The 16,168-nt window shown below is 54.4% G+C and overlaps 1 protein-coding gene across 1 annotated transcript in view; it reads right to left on the reverse strand.

Annotated features, from left to right (window-relative positions):
- Positions 1–753: 753 nt before the first annotated feature.
- Positions 754–16,168, reverse strand: part of Prex1 (phosphatidylinositol-3,4,5-trisphosphate dependent Rac exchange factor 1) — a 151,972-nt gene continuing 136,557 nt past the window's right edge. The window contains exons 28-40 of the mRNA XM_051143817.1: positions 14,455–14,537; positions 14,255–14,345; positions 11,862–11,990; positions 10,893–10,934; positions 9,825–10,045; positions 8,352–8,451; positions 7,401–7,544; positions 7,196–7,310; positions 5,671–5,737; positions 4,266–4,438; positions 3,290–3,392; positions 3,020–3,087; positions 754–1,621 (exon numbers count right to left, since the gene is read on the reverse strand). Of these exons, the coding sequence (XP_050999774.1) occupies positions 1,579–1,621; positions 3,020–3,087; positions 3,290–3,392; positions 4,266–4,438; positions 5,671–5,737; positions 7,196–7,310; positions 7,401–7,544; positions 8,352–8,451; positions 9,825–10,045; positions 10,893–10,934; positions 11,862–11,990; positions 14,255–14,345; positions 14,455–14,537 (1,379 nt within the window). The 3' untranslated portion in view covers positions 754–1,578. The remainder of the gene's footprint in view (positions 1,622–3,019; positions 3,088–3,289; positions 3,393–4,265; positions 4,439–5,670; positions 5,738–7,195; positions 7,311–7,400; positions 7,545–8,351; positions 8,452–9,824; positions 10,046–10,892; positions 10,935–11,861; positions 11,991–14,254; positions 14,346–14,454; positions 14,538–16,168) is intronic.

Consider the following 16,168-nt stretch of genomic DNA (forward strand, 5'->3'; position numbering starts at 1 on the left):
TTCCTCAGGAGGGAACCGAGGCACGGTGGTTAGTAAGGTTGGCGGCTCAGGGACAAGCAACAGCCAGAATCTAAGCCAGCTTCACGTAGATGTCTTACCTGGAGCCCGTCCTACACCACTCACCACCAAACAAGCAAACCACACCTTATCTGTATTATATACTGACTTTTAATAATAATAAAAAAATTTTATCATGAATTTAAAGAAAAGCATCTGTACATTTAAAATAAACCAGGCACGATGCCCTGGCCCTTGGGGCCCTTCCCCCACTCCCGTCAGCAGGGTTAACATACGGCCCTGGTTCTCTGGACAAACAAAACACATCAACAAAGATGACTCCATATCAAGAGAAAGGTGGCTCCTAGGGAGCAAGGAGACCAAATCCCCGCAGCCCAGCCTTACAGCCAGCCAGCGGTGAGGAGGCACCGCCCCTTTCCACCTACATGCTAGCATTTCCCTGTAGATATGTTGGGGAGCAGACAAAGAGCCTAGGGGGTCCCCACGTGCAGCCCCCTATTCAGAAGGTAGAACAACAGGCTCCTACCTTTCTGGTGCTCTGAGACGGCAACATCAAACAAATGACACAGCGTGCCTGCCACCTCTCAAACCCTGGTCCAGCCATTCAAACAACAAAGTCCACTGTGTCCAGATGCTGGGGTGCTGAGGCAGGGGAGGGAAGCAGTGGACCCCATAAGCCACATCTCACAACCTTACGGTTTAAAATGGAAATAATGACGTCTTAAAGTCTTTCAATAATTTAGTTTCTTTTGTTTTTTTAGTAGAACTGAATAAAGTTGATACTACTTTATATTGGTCCCATTAGGCAATAAACTTTTCTCTGAAATTTAAAGTGTCAAAGACATAATCATAAATCCTTAAGGGAAGGAGAAAACTCTTGACAATACTAACAGTAACAGTAAGGGAAAAAAAATATATATATAAACCACAGAGATGTCACATCATATAAATTAACATCAGAGCCAATCTGGTGCCCAGAGCTGGCAGCTCAAATTCCGATGGTGGTGGGTCATGTTGGAAGCCAGCAGGGCTCTCAAGTGTCCACGAGGTGATGGCTGCTCAGCCCGGCGTCCTCTCCTGGCAGAGGCCAGGCTGTCCAGAGCTTACTGAGCCGGTTAGTAAGGGGCAGGGGGCATGTCTGGAAGCTTCAGCCAGGACAGGAGACAGGCACGGTCTCCTGGAATGTGGCCCCGGGAGGAACCCAGGTTCAAAGTGCAGCTTTGCCATCTGAAGAGCAGGGTCCACCGGCCTCCACCTACCGGACCCAGTGACCTTTCCCTGTGTAGGGGACCTGGGTGAGTGCAGGCATCCAGGCCCCAGCTACATTCATGAGCTCCAGGGCCCCAAGCAGCCCTCAGGCCTTAGGCATACACATGGAGAATCCGCCAGCCCAGCAGGGAGAATATGTGCACAGAGGCTTGTCCTGGACGGTGGCAGCAGACTCAGCTGGGTAGATCTTGACACAGCTGTGGCAGAAGCCTCAGGTCACCTGGTGGCCGGTCCGTGTCCTCCCACATTGCAGGTGCAGAGGCAGTGGCCGAGCAGGGGACATGTTGGTGTTCAGAGGTCTCCATCCACTGGAGGCTGGCAAAGGCGGTACAGCCTGGTGGGGAGAGGTGGCAAGCATGAGGAGGGGCTGCGTGGCCGCCACATGTGGCTATTTACCCTTTTATTGGGACAAGTCATTCACATGAGGAAAAATACACGGACTGGTATGTACTGAAGCTGTCCTTGATACCTTGTACCCTTCTCAAGAGGCAGATGCTGTTCCTTTAGACCAGTGGTTCCCAACCTTGGGTCACGACCCCTCTCGGGGCCAACTATCACCTATCCTACATGTCAGATATTTATACCATGATTCATAACAGCAAAATTACAGCTATGAAGTATCAACAAGATAATGTTATGGTTGGGGTCAGCACAGCATGAGGAACTGTATTAAAGGGCACAGCATTAGGAAGGGTGAGAACCACTAATGCAGAGGCAGGCGGGGTGTTTCCAAATGGTGTGTGTATTTGGGTGCATACAGGGAACAGGCAGTGGGTGGCAGACCTAAGTTTCTCCCCATCTCACAGATTTGAGCCTGTCTGCTTGTAGCCTTGATAGCTCCTTGGCTTTAGAAGGCTGTGGAGGAAGGACACTGCCGGATCCCTTCAATGGAGGCTGGAGGCGTGTGTGCTGAGCTTCAAGGAGAGGGGTAGGGAGACCAGACAGATAGGGAGGCCACTGTGGTGAACTGGAGTGCGCAAGGCCATACTATGGCACGGTGGTGAGTTAAGTCTAAGCCTAGACTGTCGGGTCAGCATGCCAGCTCAGCTGTTAGTTGTGTGACCTTGGGCACGACACTGAATATCTTTAGGCCTCTGTGTGTGTGGCCCTCTGCCAATGGGGATCTCAGCAGGACCTCAGCTGGATCTCAGCTGGGTTCACCAGAGGGCTGCTGTAGGGGTGCAGCTGGGTTCACCAGAGGGGAGATGGCACCATAAAAGCATAAGGAACAGTTGCGAGCAAGAAAACATGGTAGACCAAAGGACATAAACAGGCTGCAGGAAGTGGACAGCAGCACACCAAGACCCTGACCAGGGGCACACCGGGGTTCTGTGGGACATTGTCCCTGAGAGACGCCACCTGAAGCTACCACTTCAAAAAAAGAGTTATTCCGAACTCCTAGGCAGCCATCGTACCAGAGGGCAGGGGCTGAGAAGTCACGGCCCCTTCAGGGCCTGTAGGCGATAGCAGCTGAAGATGACAGAAGGCTGCCACCACAGGACTGAAAGAATCACCACCAGGGGCGGGGGAGGGGCTCAAACACCACTCAGGGGCTGGGTAGGAAATCAGGCAGCAGGCCAAGGTATGGTTGTGGCTCTCAGAGTTGCCATGGTGAGCGGTGGCCCCACAGGACTCAGTTTGGTGTGAGATCATAAGTCTGATGCCAAGCAGCAGGTTTTGGCCTTCCTGGAGAAAGCACGGGGCTGGGAGGGGGTGGTGGGTGGCCACTCACCGTGGTGCACCTTGTGGCATTGGATCCTTAACGCGAAGGTTTTTGGCCAGAATCTCCACTCGGGGGCCCTAAAAGGAAAACCGGTGTCAGGCCTAGGTCCTGTAGAGCTCAAGGCTGGCGGGGGGGGGGGGGGCGGGGGCAGGGAGCGGGCTGGGTAACAAATGTGAACAGTTGAGACTGAGCAAGGTGTCTGGGGCTGAGGAGGGCCAGTCCCGAGCTGAACCCCAGCCCACGGGGCCTGGCCACGATGCCCACTGTGGGTGGCCTCACCTGCTTACGCATGATGTCTGTGGCCTGCATGACACACTTGGGCAGCAGCCCGTGACTCCGTGCCAGGATGGCTGCCTGTTCCAGGGACACGCTCAGGGTGCTCCTGCAGTGGGTGAAGAAGTAAGCAAGGACCACTTCCTGTGCACCATGGCCTCGCTTCCTCCCACTACCCTCAGATATCCTCTTCCTCTCAGGGAGGTTCCCTGGACTCTCCATTAAGTCCTCCTGGCAGCCATCATGCCTCAATGCATGCTACCCACAACCCCTGAGGGCAGTACCATGATCTAGGGGCTTCGTGGAGCTTTCCATGAGAGGCCAGAGCCCCAGGCAGAGGCTGTGGTAAATACCTGAATGAGGGATGGCCCTTGGAGACTCTCAGGGGCTCAGAGAGGAGCACAGAGGTGTGTGCCCTATGTCAACTCCTGTGACCGGATTGGTAGACAGATCTCTTGGATTCATAATCTGCACCTCCACGCAGTAACCCTGTGCCCTGTACCTCAGTTTCCCTAATTGTAACGCACCATGCCTCCCCTGCCTCAGTATGCCATCCTGGCACTGTAAGACACACACAGCAGTTTCTCTGGCTTCCACCTGCTGTTTTTCCCTCCTCCCTTCCTCCCCACAGTCCTGAAGACCACAGATGAACCCAGACATTGCTAGGCATCCCCAGAAGAGGAGAATGGCCCCAGCTCAGAACTCTGGGATAGCTTCGCAGTGGCTCGATAGTTACAAGCTACTGGCAGACCTGCTCAGGGTGTCTCCCTTCTGACTTGGCTAGGATCAGGACAGTGCACAACCATCTCAGGCTCACTGACCCGGGCCAACCCACTTCACAGACAGGTAGGCCGAGGCCCGGACCACGGACACTGAAGTGCTCAGATTTGAACCCAGCCCTCCCACCTCTGTGGGCGAGCCCCCAAACTCCCAGAGCCTACCCAGCCCAGCTAGGTCCTATCCGGCCTTGGCTCAGGCTCACCGCTGCATGCCGGTGCCACACATGGTGATCTGACACGCCCCCAGGCGATAGCAGAGCTCAGAGGAGATGGGGATGAGGCCGGCACCGAGGCTCCCAGCAGCACCGGCTTTGGGGTGCACGAATAACTTCATGAGGCGATAGAGCTCATCCAGAGCATTGATGGGCCGTATCAGCTGCAAGAGATGTGACACGTGTTCAGGGGAGGCCTGCGGCCCTGAGGCCTCCACTGGCCTTCTCTGTCATCCTTCTAATCCATCAGTGACACAGCTGCCTTCCCAGTACCCTTCTCAGAGCTCAAGGACCACCTGCAGCTCTCACTACCCTCTAAGTTGACATTCAGCTGTTCCTGTTTCAAGTCTAACCCTCCAACAGGGCTCTTCCCCTGCCAAGCCCAGCCCCACCTAAGCCTCAATGGGCAACCTCTTTTATCCTCCCTAAACCTGTCACAACTAGTTTAAACGGCCTCTCCCGATGATAAGCCTTTCCTTATGCTGTCTCCCTCAACAATGGACCATTATGACACCCTGGTCTGTACCTAACAAGACTACAAAATCCCCAAAGATGGTGCCCACACTCCTCAGGGCTCACAGCCTCTGGGCCCTATGGCCAGTTCCTCAAGGCCTGCCTAGACCTAGGGAACCAGGAGGCCAAGAGAGATGCATTGTGGGTGAGAGGCAGAGGGACAGAAACCACTCAGATCCATCCTGACACACTAGGTCCCAGAGCATTCCATTTCTTGTGAGCAGCTAGAAGCCTCTATTTTGTTGCTGTTGTCCTTAGAGGACCGACGAGGCACAAAGCTGGTAAGAACAGACAGGACACTTGTTCTTAGCCAGAAGGCGAAGAAATGGCAAAGCCTCTAGTTTTAGGTTTTTGGTGGGGGTTTTTTGTTTTTGTTTTGTTTTGTTTTTGGCTTTTTGAGACAGGGTTTCTCTGTGTAGCCTTACTATCCTGGACTCACTATGTAGATCAGGCTGGCTTTGAACTCAGCGATCCACCTGCCTCTGCCTCCCAAGTGCTGGGATTAAAGGCGTGTGCCACCATGCCTGGTTGAAGCCTCTTTTTTTATGGAGAAATCTGATTTCTAAGTGTCTGACGATGACGTGAGGCAAAAGCGACACCGTGTGAATCCACACCTGGTGTGGCACCCTTCACTCTGATCCTTAGGGGGGGTCTCAGCTCAGGAAATGTGACAAAGAAAGTATTCCTGAGGGAGACCCCCAAGGAGGAAAGGCCAGCAAGAGCATGTCACCCAAGAAGTCCTGGGAGGAGGAAGCAAGCTGGCAGGGGCTGCAAGGGCTGCAGGGGGCTTCTGGGCCTGATTCTGGTTAGGGCTGACTCAGCCTGCAGTGGCCCTGGCCCTCGTGTCCCCACCCCACCCAAGCTTCCATGAATAGCAGCACACCTGGTCGATCTTCACAGCTGTGGTACCCGCATCTGTAGGGAGGTTGGACCGCTCCAGGTAGAATGCCCTGGAGGAAACAGATGGGGAGATGGGAATGAGGATCTTGCGCACACACACACACACACACACACACACACACACACACACAAAACACACACACAACACACACATACACACACACACGCGTGCGCGCGCGCACTCTGCCCTGCCCCTGCCCCAGGTCCCAGCCCCTACAGGCCTGTATCCTGGCCAGACTCTCTGAAGGAAGTCACTGAGTACCTCTGAGGGGCTGCATGTGCCCACTGTCCTGCTCCTCCCGTAGCCCCAGGGAAGGAAGACAGGGTCCTCGGGGCTTCATGCCACCTCTGCCCGCCTGCGCTAGACAACAGCCCGCGCCCTGCTCCTCCATCCCCATTCCTATTCTCTCCTCTGAATATTGAGCAATTAGCACAAAGCTGTTGTGGGTTTACCAGCTTGTCACTCTCTAAATCCTTCTATACAGGGCATCAACCCTTTTAACAGAGAGCCTTGATCTTCTGTCTGTCATACACAGAGGGAGGGGGGGGAAAGCCACAAAAATTTCAGGAAGAACTTATCTTGGCTGTATGTGAATAAAACTTTATTTATACACAAGGGGTGGCCATATTTGTCGGCCCAGCCTTGACAGAACAAGTGTTCGTGAAGAACGGGACTGTTTCCCGAGTCCCAGGGCAGTGCAGGACCCACGGAAAGTCTCCATGAACACTCTGCACAAATGGAACAGGCGGCTAATCAGACAAGGGACAGGGAGATGGCAATGACAATTGTAAATCGTGTGGGTCTTATTGCTTAGTAAATTCACAGGAACTTCATTTTCCAATTTGCAAATGGTCAGAGAGGACCTGGGAAGAGAACGCCCCTCTCCACGGGAACCCCGGCCCCTATTCATCGCCTCTTCATACTGCAGGGAGGGCAATGAGACGGAACTTAAGTGAGGTCAAGGTTGGGAGTCTGTTTGGGGGTCCGGTGAAGGCGAGACTGTGGGTGTGTTGCAGGGTATGGCCAGGGGGAAGGCACGGCTGGAGGTGGCTGGAGTGGTTATGTCAGATCTCAGCTGCTTTCCTGGGCCCAGCTGCAGCTCCTCCAGACAATGTTCTGTCTCCTGCTCTTTCCTGGGCCCAGCCGTGCTTCCCCGGGACAACGTTCTGTCTCCTGCCTTCTCCCACTTCTCTCTGGAAGTGGTTCTCAGAGCAGGACCCAGTGCGAGGAGCCAAAAGACCCCAGAACTCCTTACTCAGTTCTTCCCTGCACAGGGAGGTATAGGCCAAAGAGACTGGGCTGGGCTCATTGGCTGGGTGACCTGGGGCAGGCTGCATGGGCCTCAGTATACTCAATTGTATAATGGGTTAGCAGTGACCTCTGGCCTCCACTGTACAGTGTGTTATGTGCTCTAGAGGATGATAGGCTCAACAGTGGCTTTGCAAGATGCTTCCTCACCCTGCAGGCAACCTGCCCCCAGCCACGCCCACCAGCCCAGGGCAGCTACCTGAGCTTCCTGTAATACTGTTGCACCTTCTCTAGGGACTGCGCGTTGATCTCCTGCTGTAGGTCTTCTGCAGCCTGGCTACCTGGGGGTGGTGGCCCTTCCACAGTCTCCAGAGCTGGGAGGGAAGAAAAGGGAGGATCAGTGCTGGGCCCCACTCAGGCTCAGTGGTCTTGCCTCCGCCCCTCCCCTCTACCTAGCTGCTTACCTTTTGTGAAGAGCACTGTGTGCAGTCTGAGGCTGGCCCCGCCCTCCAGGCGAGAGGGCAGCCTGGAGAAGTGGAAGCCGTCCAGGAAGAAGATTACCTTCAGCGCCTGCCGGCTGCCTTCGATGTGATAGAAGACGTTGGTGTCTGTGGAGGGTGAGACAGAGCAAGGTGGCTCACTAAGGAGGCCAGAGGGGAGCCTGGGCACAGCCGCACCAGAGCAGTGTAGGGCCTCCTTCCTCAGGGCCCAGAGTGGCACTGCAGGGGGCTAATCTTATACCTCCATCCCTCTTGAGTCAGAGGATAGCCTCAGACCCTCTTGTCTTTCCAGCTTTGGGATGGCATGCTGAGACATCTCTATGTTTCCACAGAATGACATCTGAGGCCTTCCTGCTCAAACATCCCAGAGGGAGAGCCTCAACCCCACACCACCCCCGTCACTCAGCCAGCCTATGATGATTTGCCCCTTCCCTACACCTGCTCCCACAGCCCCTGGCTCCCCACAGCTTTTACTCTTGGCCCTGACATTGACTCTGCTCCTGGGGAGAGCCTCCCCAAACCCATCCTGTGACTTTTTTGTCTGGCAGCTCAGAGCCCCTCTACCTGGCCAAAGCAGTTCAAAAAAACAGACCCTGTAGCTTATCAGCAGCCCTAAGGAAGAGCTGTGGCTAGCAAATGTGACTCAGAGCCCTAGGCATACCAGGCAGGCATCACTTATCAATCACGGCTTCTCCCTGAGTCCATCTCAGCCTGCACGTAGGTAGGTGCTGTCAGCTTAAGGTTTGGCCAGGTCTTATGTGGCTAATGCACCCCTCCTGTTTCCATGTGCTCTGAGAGGCACTGGGGTGGGAGGTTTGGAGCACTGGAGACTGGCCGTTTGGACCGCGAGCCTGCAACAGGAGAGAGCCAGCGTGGCTCTGAGCAGCCTGGGGAGGGAGGGCTGAGCTCACTCACTGGCCACAGAATTCTCATCCAGCTGCTTAAAGGAGAAGGTGACGTTGTCCAGCTCTGACAGTGTCACCCAGATGTCCTCCAGCGCCGTCCGTTCCTCCTTCTGCAGGGAGAGCATGTAGTGAGGGAGACCCAGATGCCACCCTGTCCCGAGATGCCCTGCTTCTCGCCCATAAGGCTGGGTGGCCTGTGGGTTGCCTGGGTGTGGCTCTACGTGTGACATCATGGTTCATCGCGCCGCCTGTCCTGTGCCCCTTATGGGTCAGAACTCAGCTCTGCCCCAGTAAAGCCAAACCAAGTACCATCCAAAACACAGCCTGAGCATCTGCACTTCCTTTCTCGGCCCTGTCCTCAAGCCTGCACAGCCCCATCCAGCAGCCGTGACCAAGCCTGATAGGCAACTGCCAGGACACACTAAGTTAGCCTCCCTCCGGCCTCCTAGCCAACACTCAATTCCAGTCATGGCCACTCCTCACCAGGGTATCTCAGAGGATTCCTTCCCCATCCAGTCCCCTAATTGGCTCTCCCCAGGGCTCCACACTTCCTTTTAAAACTTAGGCTGAGTTACATGAGCCCCCTGCCCTGTAGCTTCTGAGTTGCCTTTTACCTGCCCACCACCCCACCAACCTTGATTTCCCTGCCTGCCCCCACTGGCCACACAGGCCTCTCCCCAAGGCCTTTGCATGTGCTGTTCCTTCTTGCACATGCTTCCTCAGATCAACCCTGAGCTGGCTGGCAGAGGTCACAGCTCGAGAGCAGCCTTCCCAGAAAGTCTGGCTTTGACCACTCCTCCCTCCAGAGAAATTCCAAGGCCTAGGGCTTTCCTGAGTTACCTTTCTGCTTGATGCCTCCCTCCCTCCTCTCAGTCTACCTCTCTGGCTAAAAGTGAGCTACAGACCCAGCGGCCAGATCTGTGCTGGTGCCATCGGTGAATAAGCTGGGTCTAGTGGTCCATCCTGAGACGAGGTTAGTGAGGTTGGCATATTGGGAGGGGTAGGAGGTGGGAGAGTGGGAGATAATTTCTGGCCTAGAGGCAGATCTCAGAAGACCAGCAGCAGTGCTCATCAGTGGCCGGCAGGGAGCGCTCTGAGGCTGTGCTGCCCGTGGGCCACCTGTGGCAGTCTCTGGAGTTTCTATTGGATGCTGAGCCAGCACCCCTGTCCTCTACATGTGCAATAGATGAGAGTAATATTTTCTCCCCTCCCTGGACTACTCAGTTGCCACAACTCAGACTGTCACAAGATGCCTGCTTGTGGCTCAGAACCATGGGACTATGCTCTGGGCTAGTCCTTTTCTGTGTGTCTGTCTCCCTTCCCCAGGACACAGGGCACATAAGGACTACTGTTCATCCACAAATTCCCACCTATAACAGTAAATGCTCAGCAAATCACTACCATATGAACCCCTGGGTGAACAGGAGCAGAGAGTGCCCATAACGACGTTCCTCCCTTGCTGCCACCCACCCTGGCCACTTACCACAGTGGCTGGTGCCAACAGAGACTGACAGTGCAACAGGACGCCCGTGGCCGCCACCTGCTCCAGCCACTTGCGGCTGGCATCTCGGCTGCTCTCGTCATATTCGCCATTGTTGTTGTAGCGGTAGTCTAGGGCAGCCATCAGCTGCTCTGAGAAGGTGCACACAGCGGCCACCAGGGCCTGACAGAAGATAGCATCCCGGCGTAGCTGCAGCTCTGTATCTGTGGGATGTGCAGGAGTCTCTGAGTGGGTGGTGCTGTGCCAACAGCATCTCCACCCTCAACACCCACACCCAGGACCCAGCACACCCACAGGGGGACCCATGGGGAATTCTGAATGGACAATTCAGTTGCCAAAAACCAGTTCCACAAAAATAAATTCTTCAAAAGCAGACAGATCCACCCCAAATCTCCTATCCTACTGGCCAAGTGTCTGCTTCCTAAAAAAGCAAATGTGTGGTCCTTCCCAAGGCTGTGTCCAAACCCTGCTCCATCTCTCCTGACATGAGGTAGAGGACCTCTCAGCCTCAGTCACATGAACACTAGCAGCACTAAACTACATATTCAAGACCAGTCAGTCTTAAGAATGTTCTCCTCTGCCTCACCTCCCTTGTCTTGCCCCCAACTGGCATGATAGATGGACGAAGGACCTGGTCACCTGGGTGAGAGAAGGCGCATCTGGGACATGGACATGCAAGCACACACATGCGCATTCATACACACATTCACAAGGCCTCCTACAGCTGCACCCTCCACTCTTCCAGGGCTAGGCTCTACTAACGCAGGGCCTATCTTCCTCACCCTCCATCTTCTGCCAGTATCCCTGCCAACACCCGCCAAGCCTCGTATGTAGCACTGAATAGGGCTCCTGCGACTAGGCCCCCGCCTGGCCCCAGAGGAAGCAGTGACGTTCAAGCAGTTCCTGGTGAGGCTAGGAGCAAAGGCCGCCTCCACAGAGCAGATGCTGAGGGCCCCAGTGAGACGCCATTGACCAGCAGGATATTTCCTCAGCCTGTGGTCACAGCACCTGCTGTGACTCGCAGTGGCCTCTTCAGAGCCCTGTTCTCACCTGTGCATTTCAGCAGAGCCAGGAGCAGCTGGTTCTTTCCATCTGGAAGGAGGAAGGAGAGAGGAAGAGGATGATGAGCAGGGCTGGCAGAGGCAGCACACCAGTGCCTGCAGCACATGGGCTCGGGCCCTTCACAGATGTGGTGGTGCTTCTGCTGTGCTCAGGAGCAACAATGCATGCTAGGTAAGTTTCAGAGCCCCTGTGGGTCACATGGACCATGCCACCACAGGAATTGGCATGGAACTGACAAGGCAGAGTACATTCAAACCCTGGAAATCTCAAGCTTGAGAGAGAAAAATCTCATCCTGAGAGGGGCAGGAGTGTGACAGCTGCCTCCCGTGTCCACGCCTATCTCGGAGCACGTAAACCCTGACCCTTAACCAGGTGGTCACTGGTAGTCAGGCACATAGCTTGTCACCTGGAACCAGGGTAGCCTGGCTTGAGACAGCAGTGCCTTTGTAATTCCTCACTCGTGCTCCTGGCCCTGGCCAGGGCCCCTCTACCCCAGAGTCCCTGACTAAGGTACCCGAAGATTCAAATAGGTAAAAGATATGTGGGGTAGACACAAGTCCCCACTCAAGGGTGGGTGGCCACAGGGCAGCTGGCCACTAAGGTGTCAGGACATTCCCATACTGTTGATAGCTCAGACCAGTGAGCTCCAGTCTGTGACCTCAAGGACAAGGACCCAGATGGAATCCAAGTTTAGAAGCTGGGAAGGAAGGAGGCCAGCCTCTTGACGGCAAGAAGCCTCAGCAGGAATGGCCCATGTCCTAGGCTCCTCCAGCCACACAGACAGCCCGGGGCCTCACCAGGTCTGGACATCGACTAGGAAATGGCTCCACTGCTCGGTCCCTCCCTAGACTTGAGGACAGGGCCACATAGATGGGCCCATTCCAGACAATACCACAATCTATACTCTGAACCAAAGGCCACCAACATTTGTGACACCCAACCAACTGACCGACTGACCTTCCACATATCTCTGGATGTTGTCCACCAGGGTCCTGATGGAGCTGGGCAGGTTCCAGGGGTCCTCCTGGATGCTGATCTGGATCAAGTTCCGCCCACGGACCGTGCATTCTTCTTTCTGCTTGAACTCTGGGAAGGCAAAGTGGCAAGAGGGTGTGAGGTCAGGAGACAAATGGAGAATGGTGGCACAGATACCTGTGCCCTGTCACCAGGTAACAAAGCTCACTACCCTAGATCAAGGAACCTGACAGGACCAGAGCATCATAGTAGCACACACACAACAGACACCATTATTCAGTCTCCCCGCAGCTGTAACCAACCCAGCACAGACATTACTAATCGATCATGCCTGGCTCTCCTAGAGCCAGAAGCTGTTGCCACAGGCTCCTCAGATATTACCCTCATAGCCACAACCAACCGAGCCAGCAAATAAGTGGTAGCCCAGCAGCCTTTCCCTACATAAAAGCAGAAACCCAGGCTTGGAGCAGGGAGAGACATACCCAAGGTCAGGCAGGCAGGCAGTGAGGCTACCGGACCGTGCATCTGCCCTGGGCAGGACCAGTCAAAGGTCAGGCAGGCAGTCCACCCTGTCCATTTACAAGTTCAGGTTTCTGAGACCCCTGTGGTTGTTCCCTCTATGTGCCCTCTGCCTTCAGGGGCCCATCACTGAGACAGTCCAAGGGTCCCCTGATTCTTTGTCACTGCTTACCCTATGGGAAGATAGCTGCCTATCTGAACCCTGTCTCCTATACACAATGGTAACCCCAGAGGTCAGGAAAGCACTGACTCATCTCAAGGTCAGTGTCCAGAGTAGGCCTGGAATGAGCTGGAACCAGTTACTGGTGCCTTCCTTGATGGACAGGCAGATGGGTGGGGTGAAGAAGCAAATGTGGGTTTGTGGGTAGATGGTGACCATGGGTGGGTGGATGGTGGATGTGGGTAGTGGATGGTGGATGTGGGTGGTGGATGGTGGATGTGGGTGGTGGATGGTGGATGTGGGTGGTGGATGGTGGATGTGGGTGGTGGATGTGGGTGGTGGATGGTGGATGTGGGTGGTGGATGTGGGTGGTAGATGTGGATGGTGGATGTGGGTGGTGGATGTGGGTGGTGGATGGTGGATGTGGGTGGTGGATGGTGGATGGTGGATGTGGGTGGTGGATGGTGGATGTGGGTGGTGGATGTGGATGGTGGATGGTGGATGTGGGTGGTGGATGTGGGTGGTAGATGTGGATGGTGGATGTGGGTGGTGGATATGGATGGTAGATGTGGATGGTGGATGTGGGTGGTGGGTGGTGGATGGTGGATGTGTATGGTGGGTGGGTAGTGGATGTGGATGGTAGATGTGTATGGTGGATGTGGGTGGTGGATGTGGGTGGTGGATGTGGGTGGTGGATGTGGGTGGTGGATGTGGATGGTGGAGAATGAACAGGTAGGAGGATGTAGGTAGGTGGTGAAGGGAAGATACAAGTGCATAGACGGAGGGTAGAGGATGGTGGGTTGATGGACGGGCACAGAATAGGTAATGTGTATAGATGGATGGGTGGGTGGATGGATGGATAGATGGATGGGTGGGTGGGTGGTAGGTGACTGTACAGGTAGACAGGTGGATGTGAGTGGATGGGGTGGTAGGCAGATGGGTGGAGGGTGGATGATGAGGGAGGGAGGGTAGGTTGGTAGGTAGATGTGAGGGAATGTTGAGTAAGCAAGTGGATAGAAAGGGTTATAGTGGATGGATGGAGGGGTGGGTGGTGAGTCGGGAGATGTGTGTAGATGGAGGGTGGGTGGGTGGATGCAGGGTGAACGGAGAGTGAGAGAAATGCCTACATGGCCTGAGTGTGTGAGTAGGAGGGCTTGGGATGCTCACCTTTCCCCCTCCCCATCTTCAGTCCTTCTCTCCCTCTCTAGGAAGCTCTGAGCAGGCACCAGGAACAACTGTGTGCGGGGAACATTTTGGGGGTTGTTTCCACCATATTTGTGGGTTTGGTTTATCACTGATTAGTGAAAAGTTACATTGGTTTTTCAACTATATGGAGCTTAAAATGCTACTTGTGAAACTAAATTTCTAATAGGGAGAGTTTCGTTTAGTTTTTAAGTTACATCAACAATAAAACGACCACAAATGAAAATGATTAACATTGTGATGTGGGAGGATTCTGTGAACAAAGCTCAGTGAGGACAGCACGAGGACTGAGGCCACGCGCCACCCCTAACTCCTCACCCCACAGGCTGAGGAAAAAAAGAAAAAAAATCCAGCTACATCTGAACAAACACAGGAGTGCTCTGGCTCTGGCCCACAGGTTGGAACTGGCAGGATGAAGATTCCCCCCGCACAGCTGTCACACAGATGAGGGACAGAGCCCAGCAGACAGCCATGTCCATCGAAGTCCCCTCACCTTGCCAGCTGTGCTCCATGGGGAAATGCCTGGTCTCTTCAAACGCCCTGTTCATCACAGGCCCCTTGAGCAGAGCATGGATGGAGTCCACCTAGGGACAAGAAGCTCCCGTGAACACAGTAGGGGCCTGCCACCCACGGCGTGCCGCCCTACCCCAGGGTGATGAGGGTGATCCGAGGAACAGTGGGCAAAGGGCCTACCTGGTTAAAAAGATGCTCCAGGCAGCCGTGAAGCTTGTCCTGCTTGTCAGATGGGATGCGCATGTCACAAGGCAGCTCGTCCCCTGGCACAAAGGAGGAAACACAGGCATCAGGCATGCCGTCCCACCTCGACCCTTCCTGATGAGTTACCATGGCTACAGAGCACAGACACTTGGGGGTCTGTGGATTTGACATGTCTAGCCCCTAGCCAAGGGTCTGGGCAGTGCCCTCCAACCCTATGAGCCTCAGTTTTATCAACTGCAACTCAGGTCATGGGCACTGAAGCCGTGCGGATTGGTGGCAGGTGACGGCATCTATTCCGAAAGCCACAGAGAAGGACGGATGCAGCTCCCCCATCCATCACACAGCCAGTCCTTCCTTCCCCGGATTTTCTTTCTTTTTCAAAAATTACTTCAAAAATTACATTTATTCATGTTGCTGAGGGTGGCTGTGGAGCTCCTGTGGAGGTCAGAGGACAACTTGTGGGAGTCAGTTTTCTCCCGTCATCATGTGGGTCCAAGAAACCAAACATGGGTTGTCAGACTGGACAGCACTGAGACATCTCACTGGCCCCCTTTCTTGATTTTTCAAGATGGTCTCACTCTGTACACCCCGCCTGGCCCCTTCACTCAGTATGTAGGCCAGGCTAGCCTCAAATTTCCAGCAACCCTTCTACCTCAGCCTTCCTGAGTGCTAGGATTACAGGCACGAGCCACCAAGGCCACCTTCAACCCAGCTTCCCTCACAGGAGCCCGCTCCGCAGTGCTCACAGGACAGCCTTCCCGTCTACCACATAGCTCACACGCCACGCAAGGTGTAAGACCTGCCCTGGCCTCCGCTCCCCCTCCTCCTCCTTCTAGTAAACTGATGCAGAACTAACACTACATTTTCACGTGGAGACTTTAATGGACACACAGGAGAGTGAGATCAGACACGGCAGCCTGAGGCCCAGGAAGCTGAGAGCTCCTGGGGGACAGGTTCTCAAACCCTCGAGGGAGGTTTCAGTAATGTACTGTGTGGTCACAAAATGAATTTTTCCTTCTTTTTTTGGGGGGTGGTGTTGTTTTAGGGCTGGGGATGGAAGTAGCAACCTGCACATGCTAGGCAAGTATTCTACCCACAACATTCAGTGTTTTGTTACTATTTTTGTTTTTCGTTTGTTGCTGTTATTGTTGTTAAGTCTGAAGCAAATAGACTTTAAAAAAAAAAAAAAAAAATCAGCAAGTGTCTGGCTTTGGCTCAAAGCTCCCAGCATCATATACCACCTAGCTCATAAGGCAAGGCCAATGTTGGTCTAGTCACCTATCACCTGCCCACCTTCAGGGACCCACTCACTAGTGGCCCCCAGAGGAGCAAAGGCCACGGACGGGCACAGGAGGAGAAGATAGACCTCCACACACTGCTTTGAACTTTCTGTGCTGTTTGGATTTCAGCCAGAATGGTGCTTGTTTTTTAGGGAATTCCATCAGCGTGCATGACTTGAATGAGATCAGTGAGATCAGGTCTCCCCCAGGCACCCAGCATACACAGCAGTTCGTGTGTGTGTGTGTGTGTGTGTGTGTGTGTGTGTGTGTGTGTGTGTGTGTGTGTGTGTGCGCGCGCGCGCGCGCGCGCGCGCGCGCGCGCGCGCGCGCGCCTGTATGTGTTCACTTGTTCCATGTCCCTGACTCTTCATTTCACTGGCTGCTGCATCACCGGGACTTGGCTGCTCTTA

The sequence above is a fragment of the Acomys russatus genome, chromosome 4, assembly GCF_903995435.1.
Source record: "Acomys russatus chromosome 4, mAcoRus1.1, whole genome shotgun sequence".
NCBI lineage: Eukaryota > Metazoa > Chordata > Mammalia > Rodentia > Muridae > Acomys > Acomys russatus.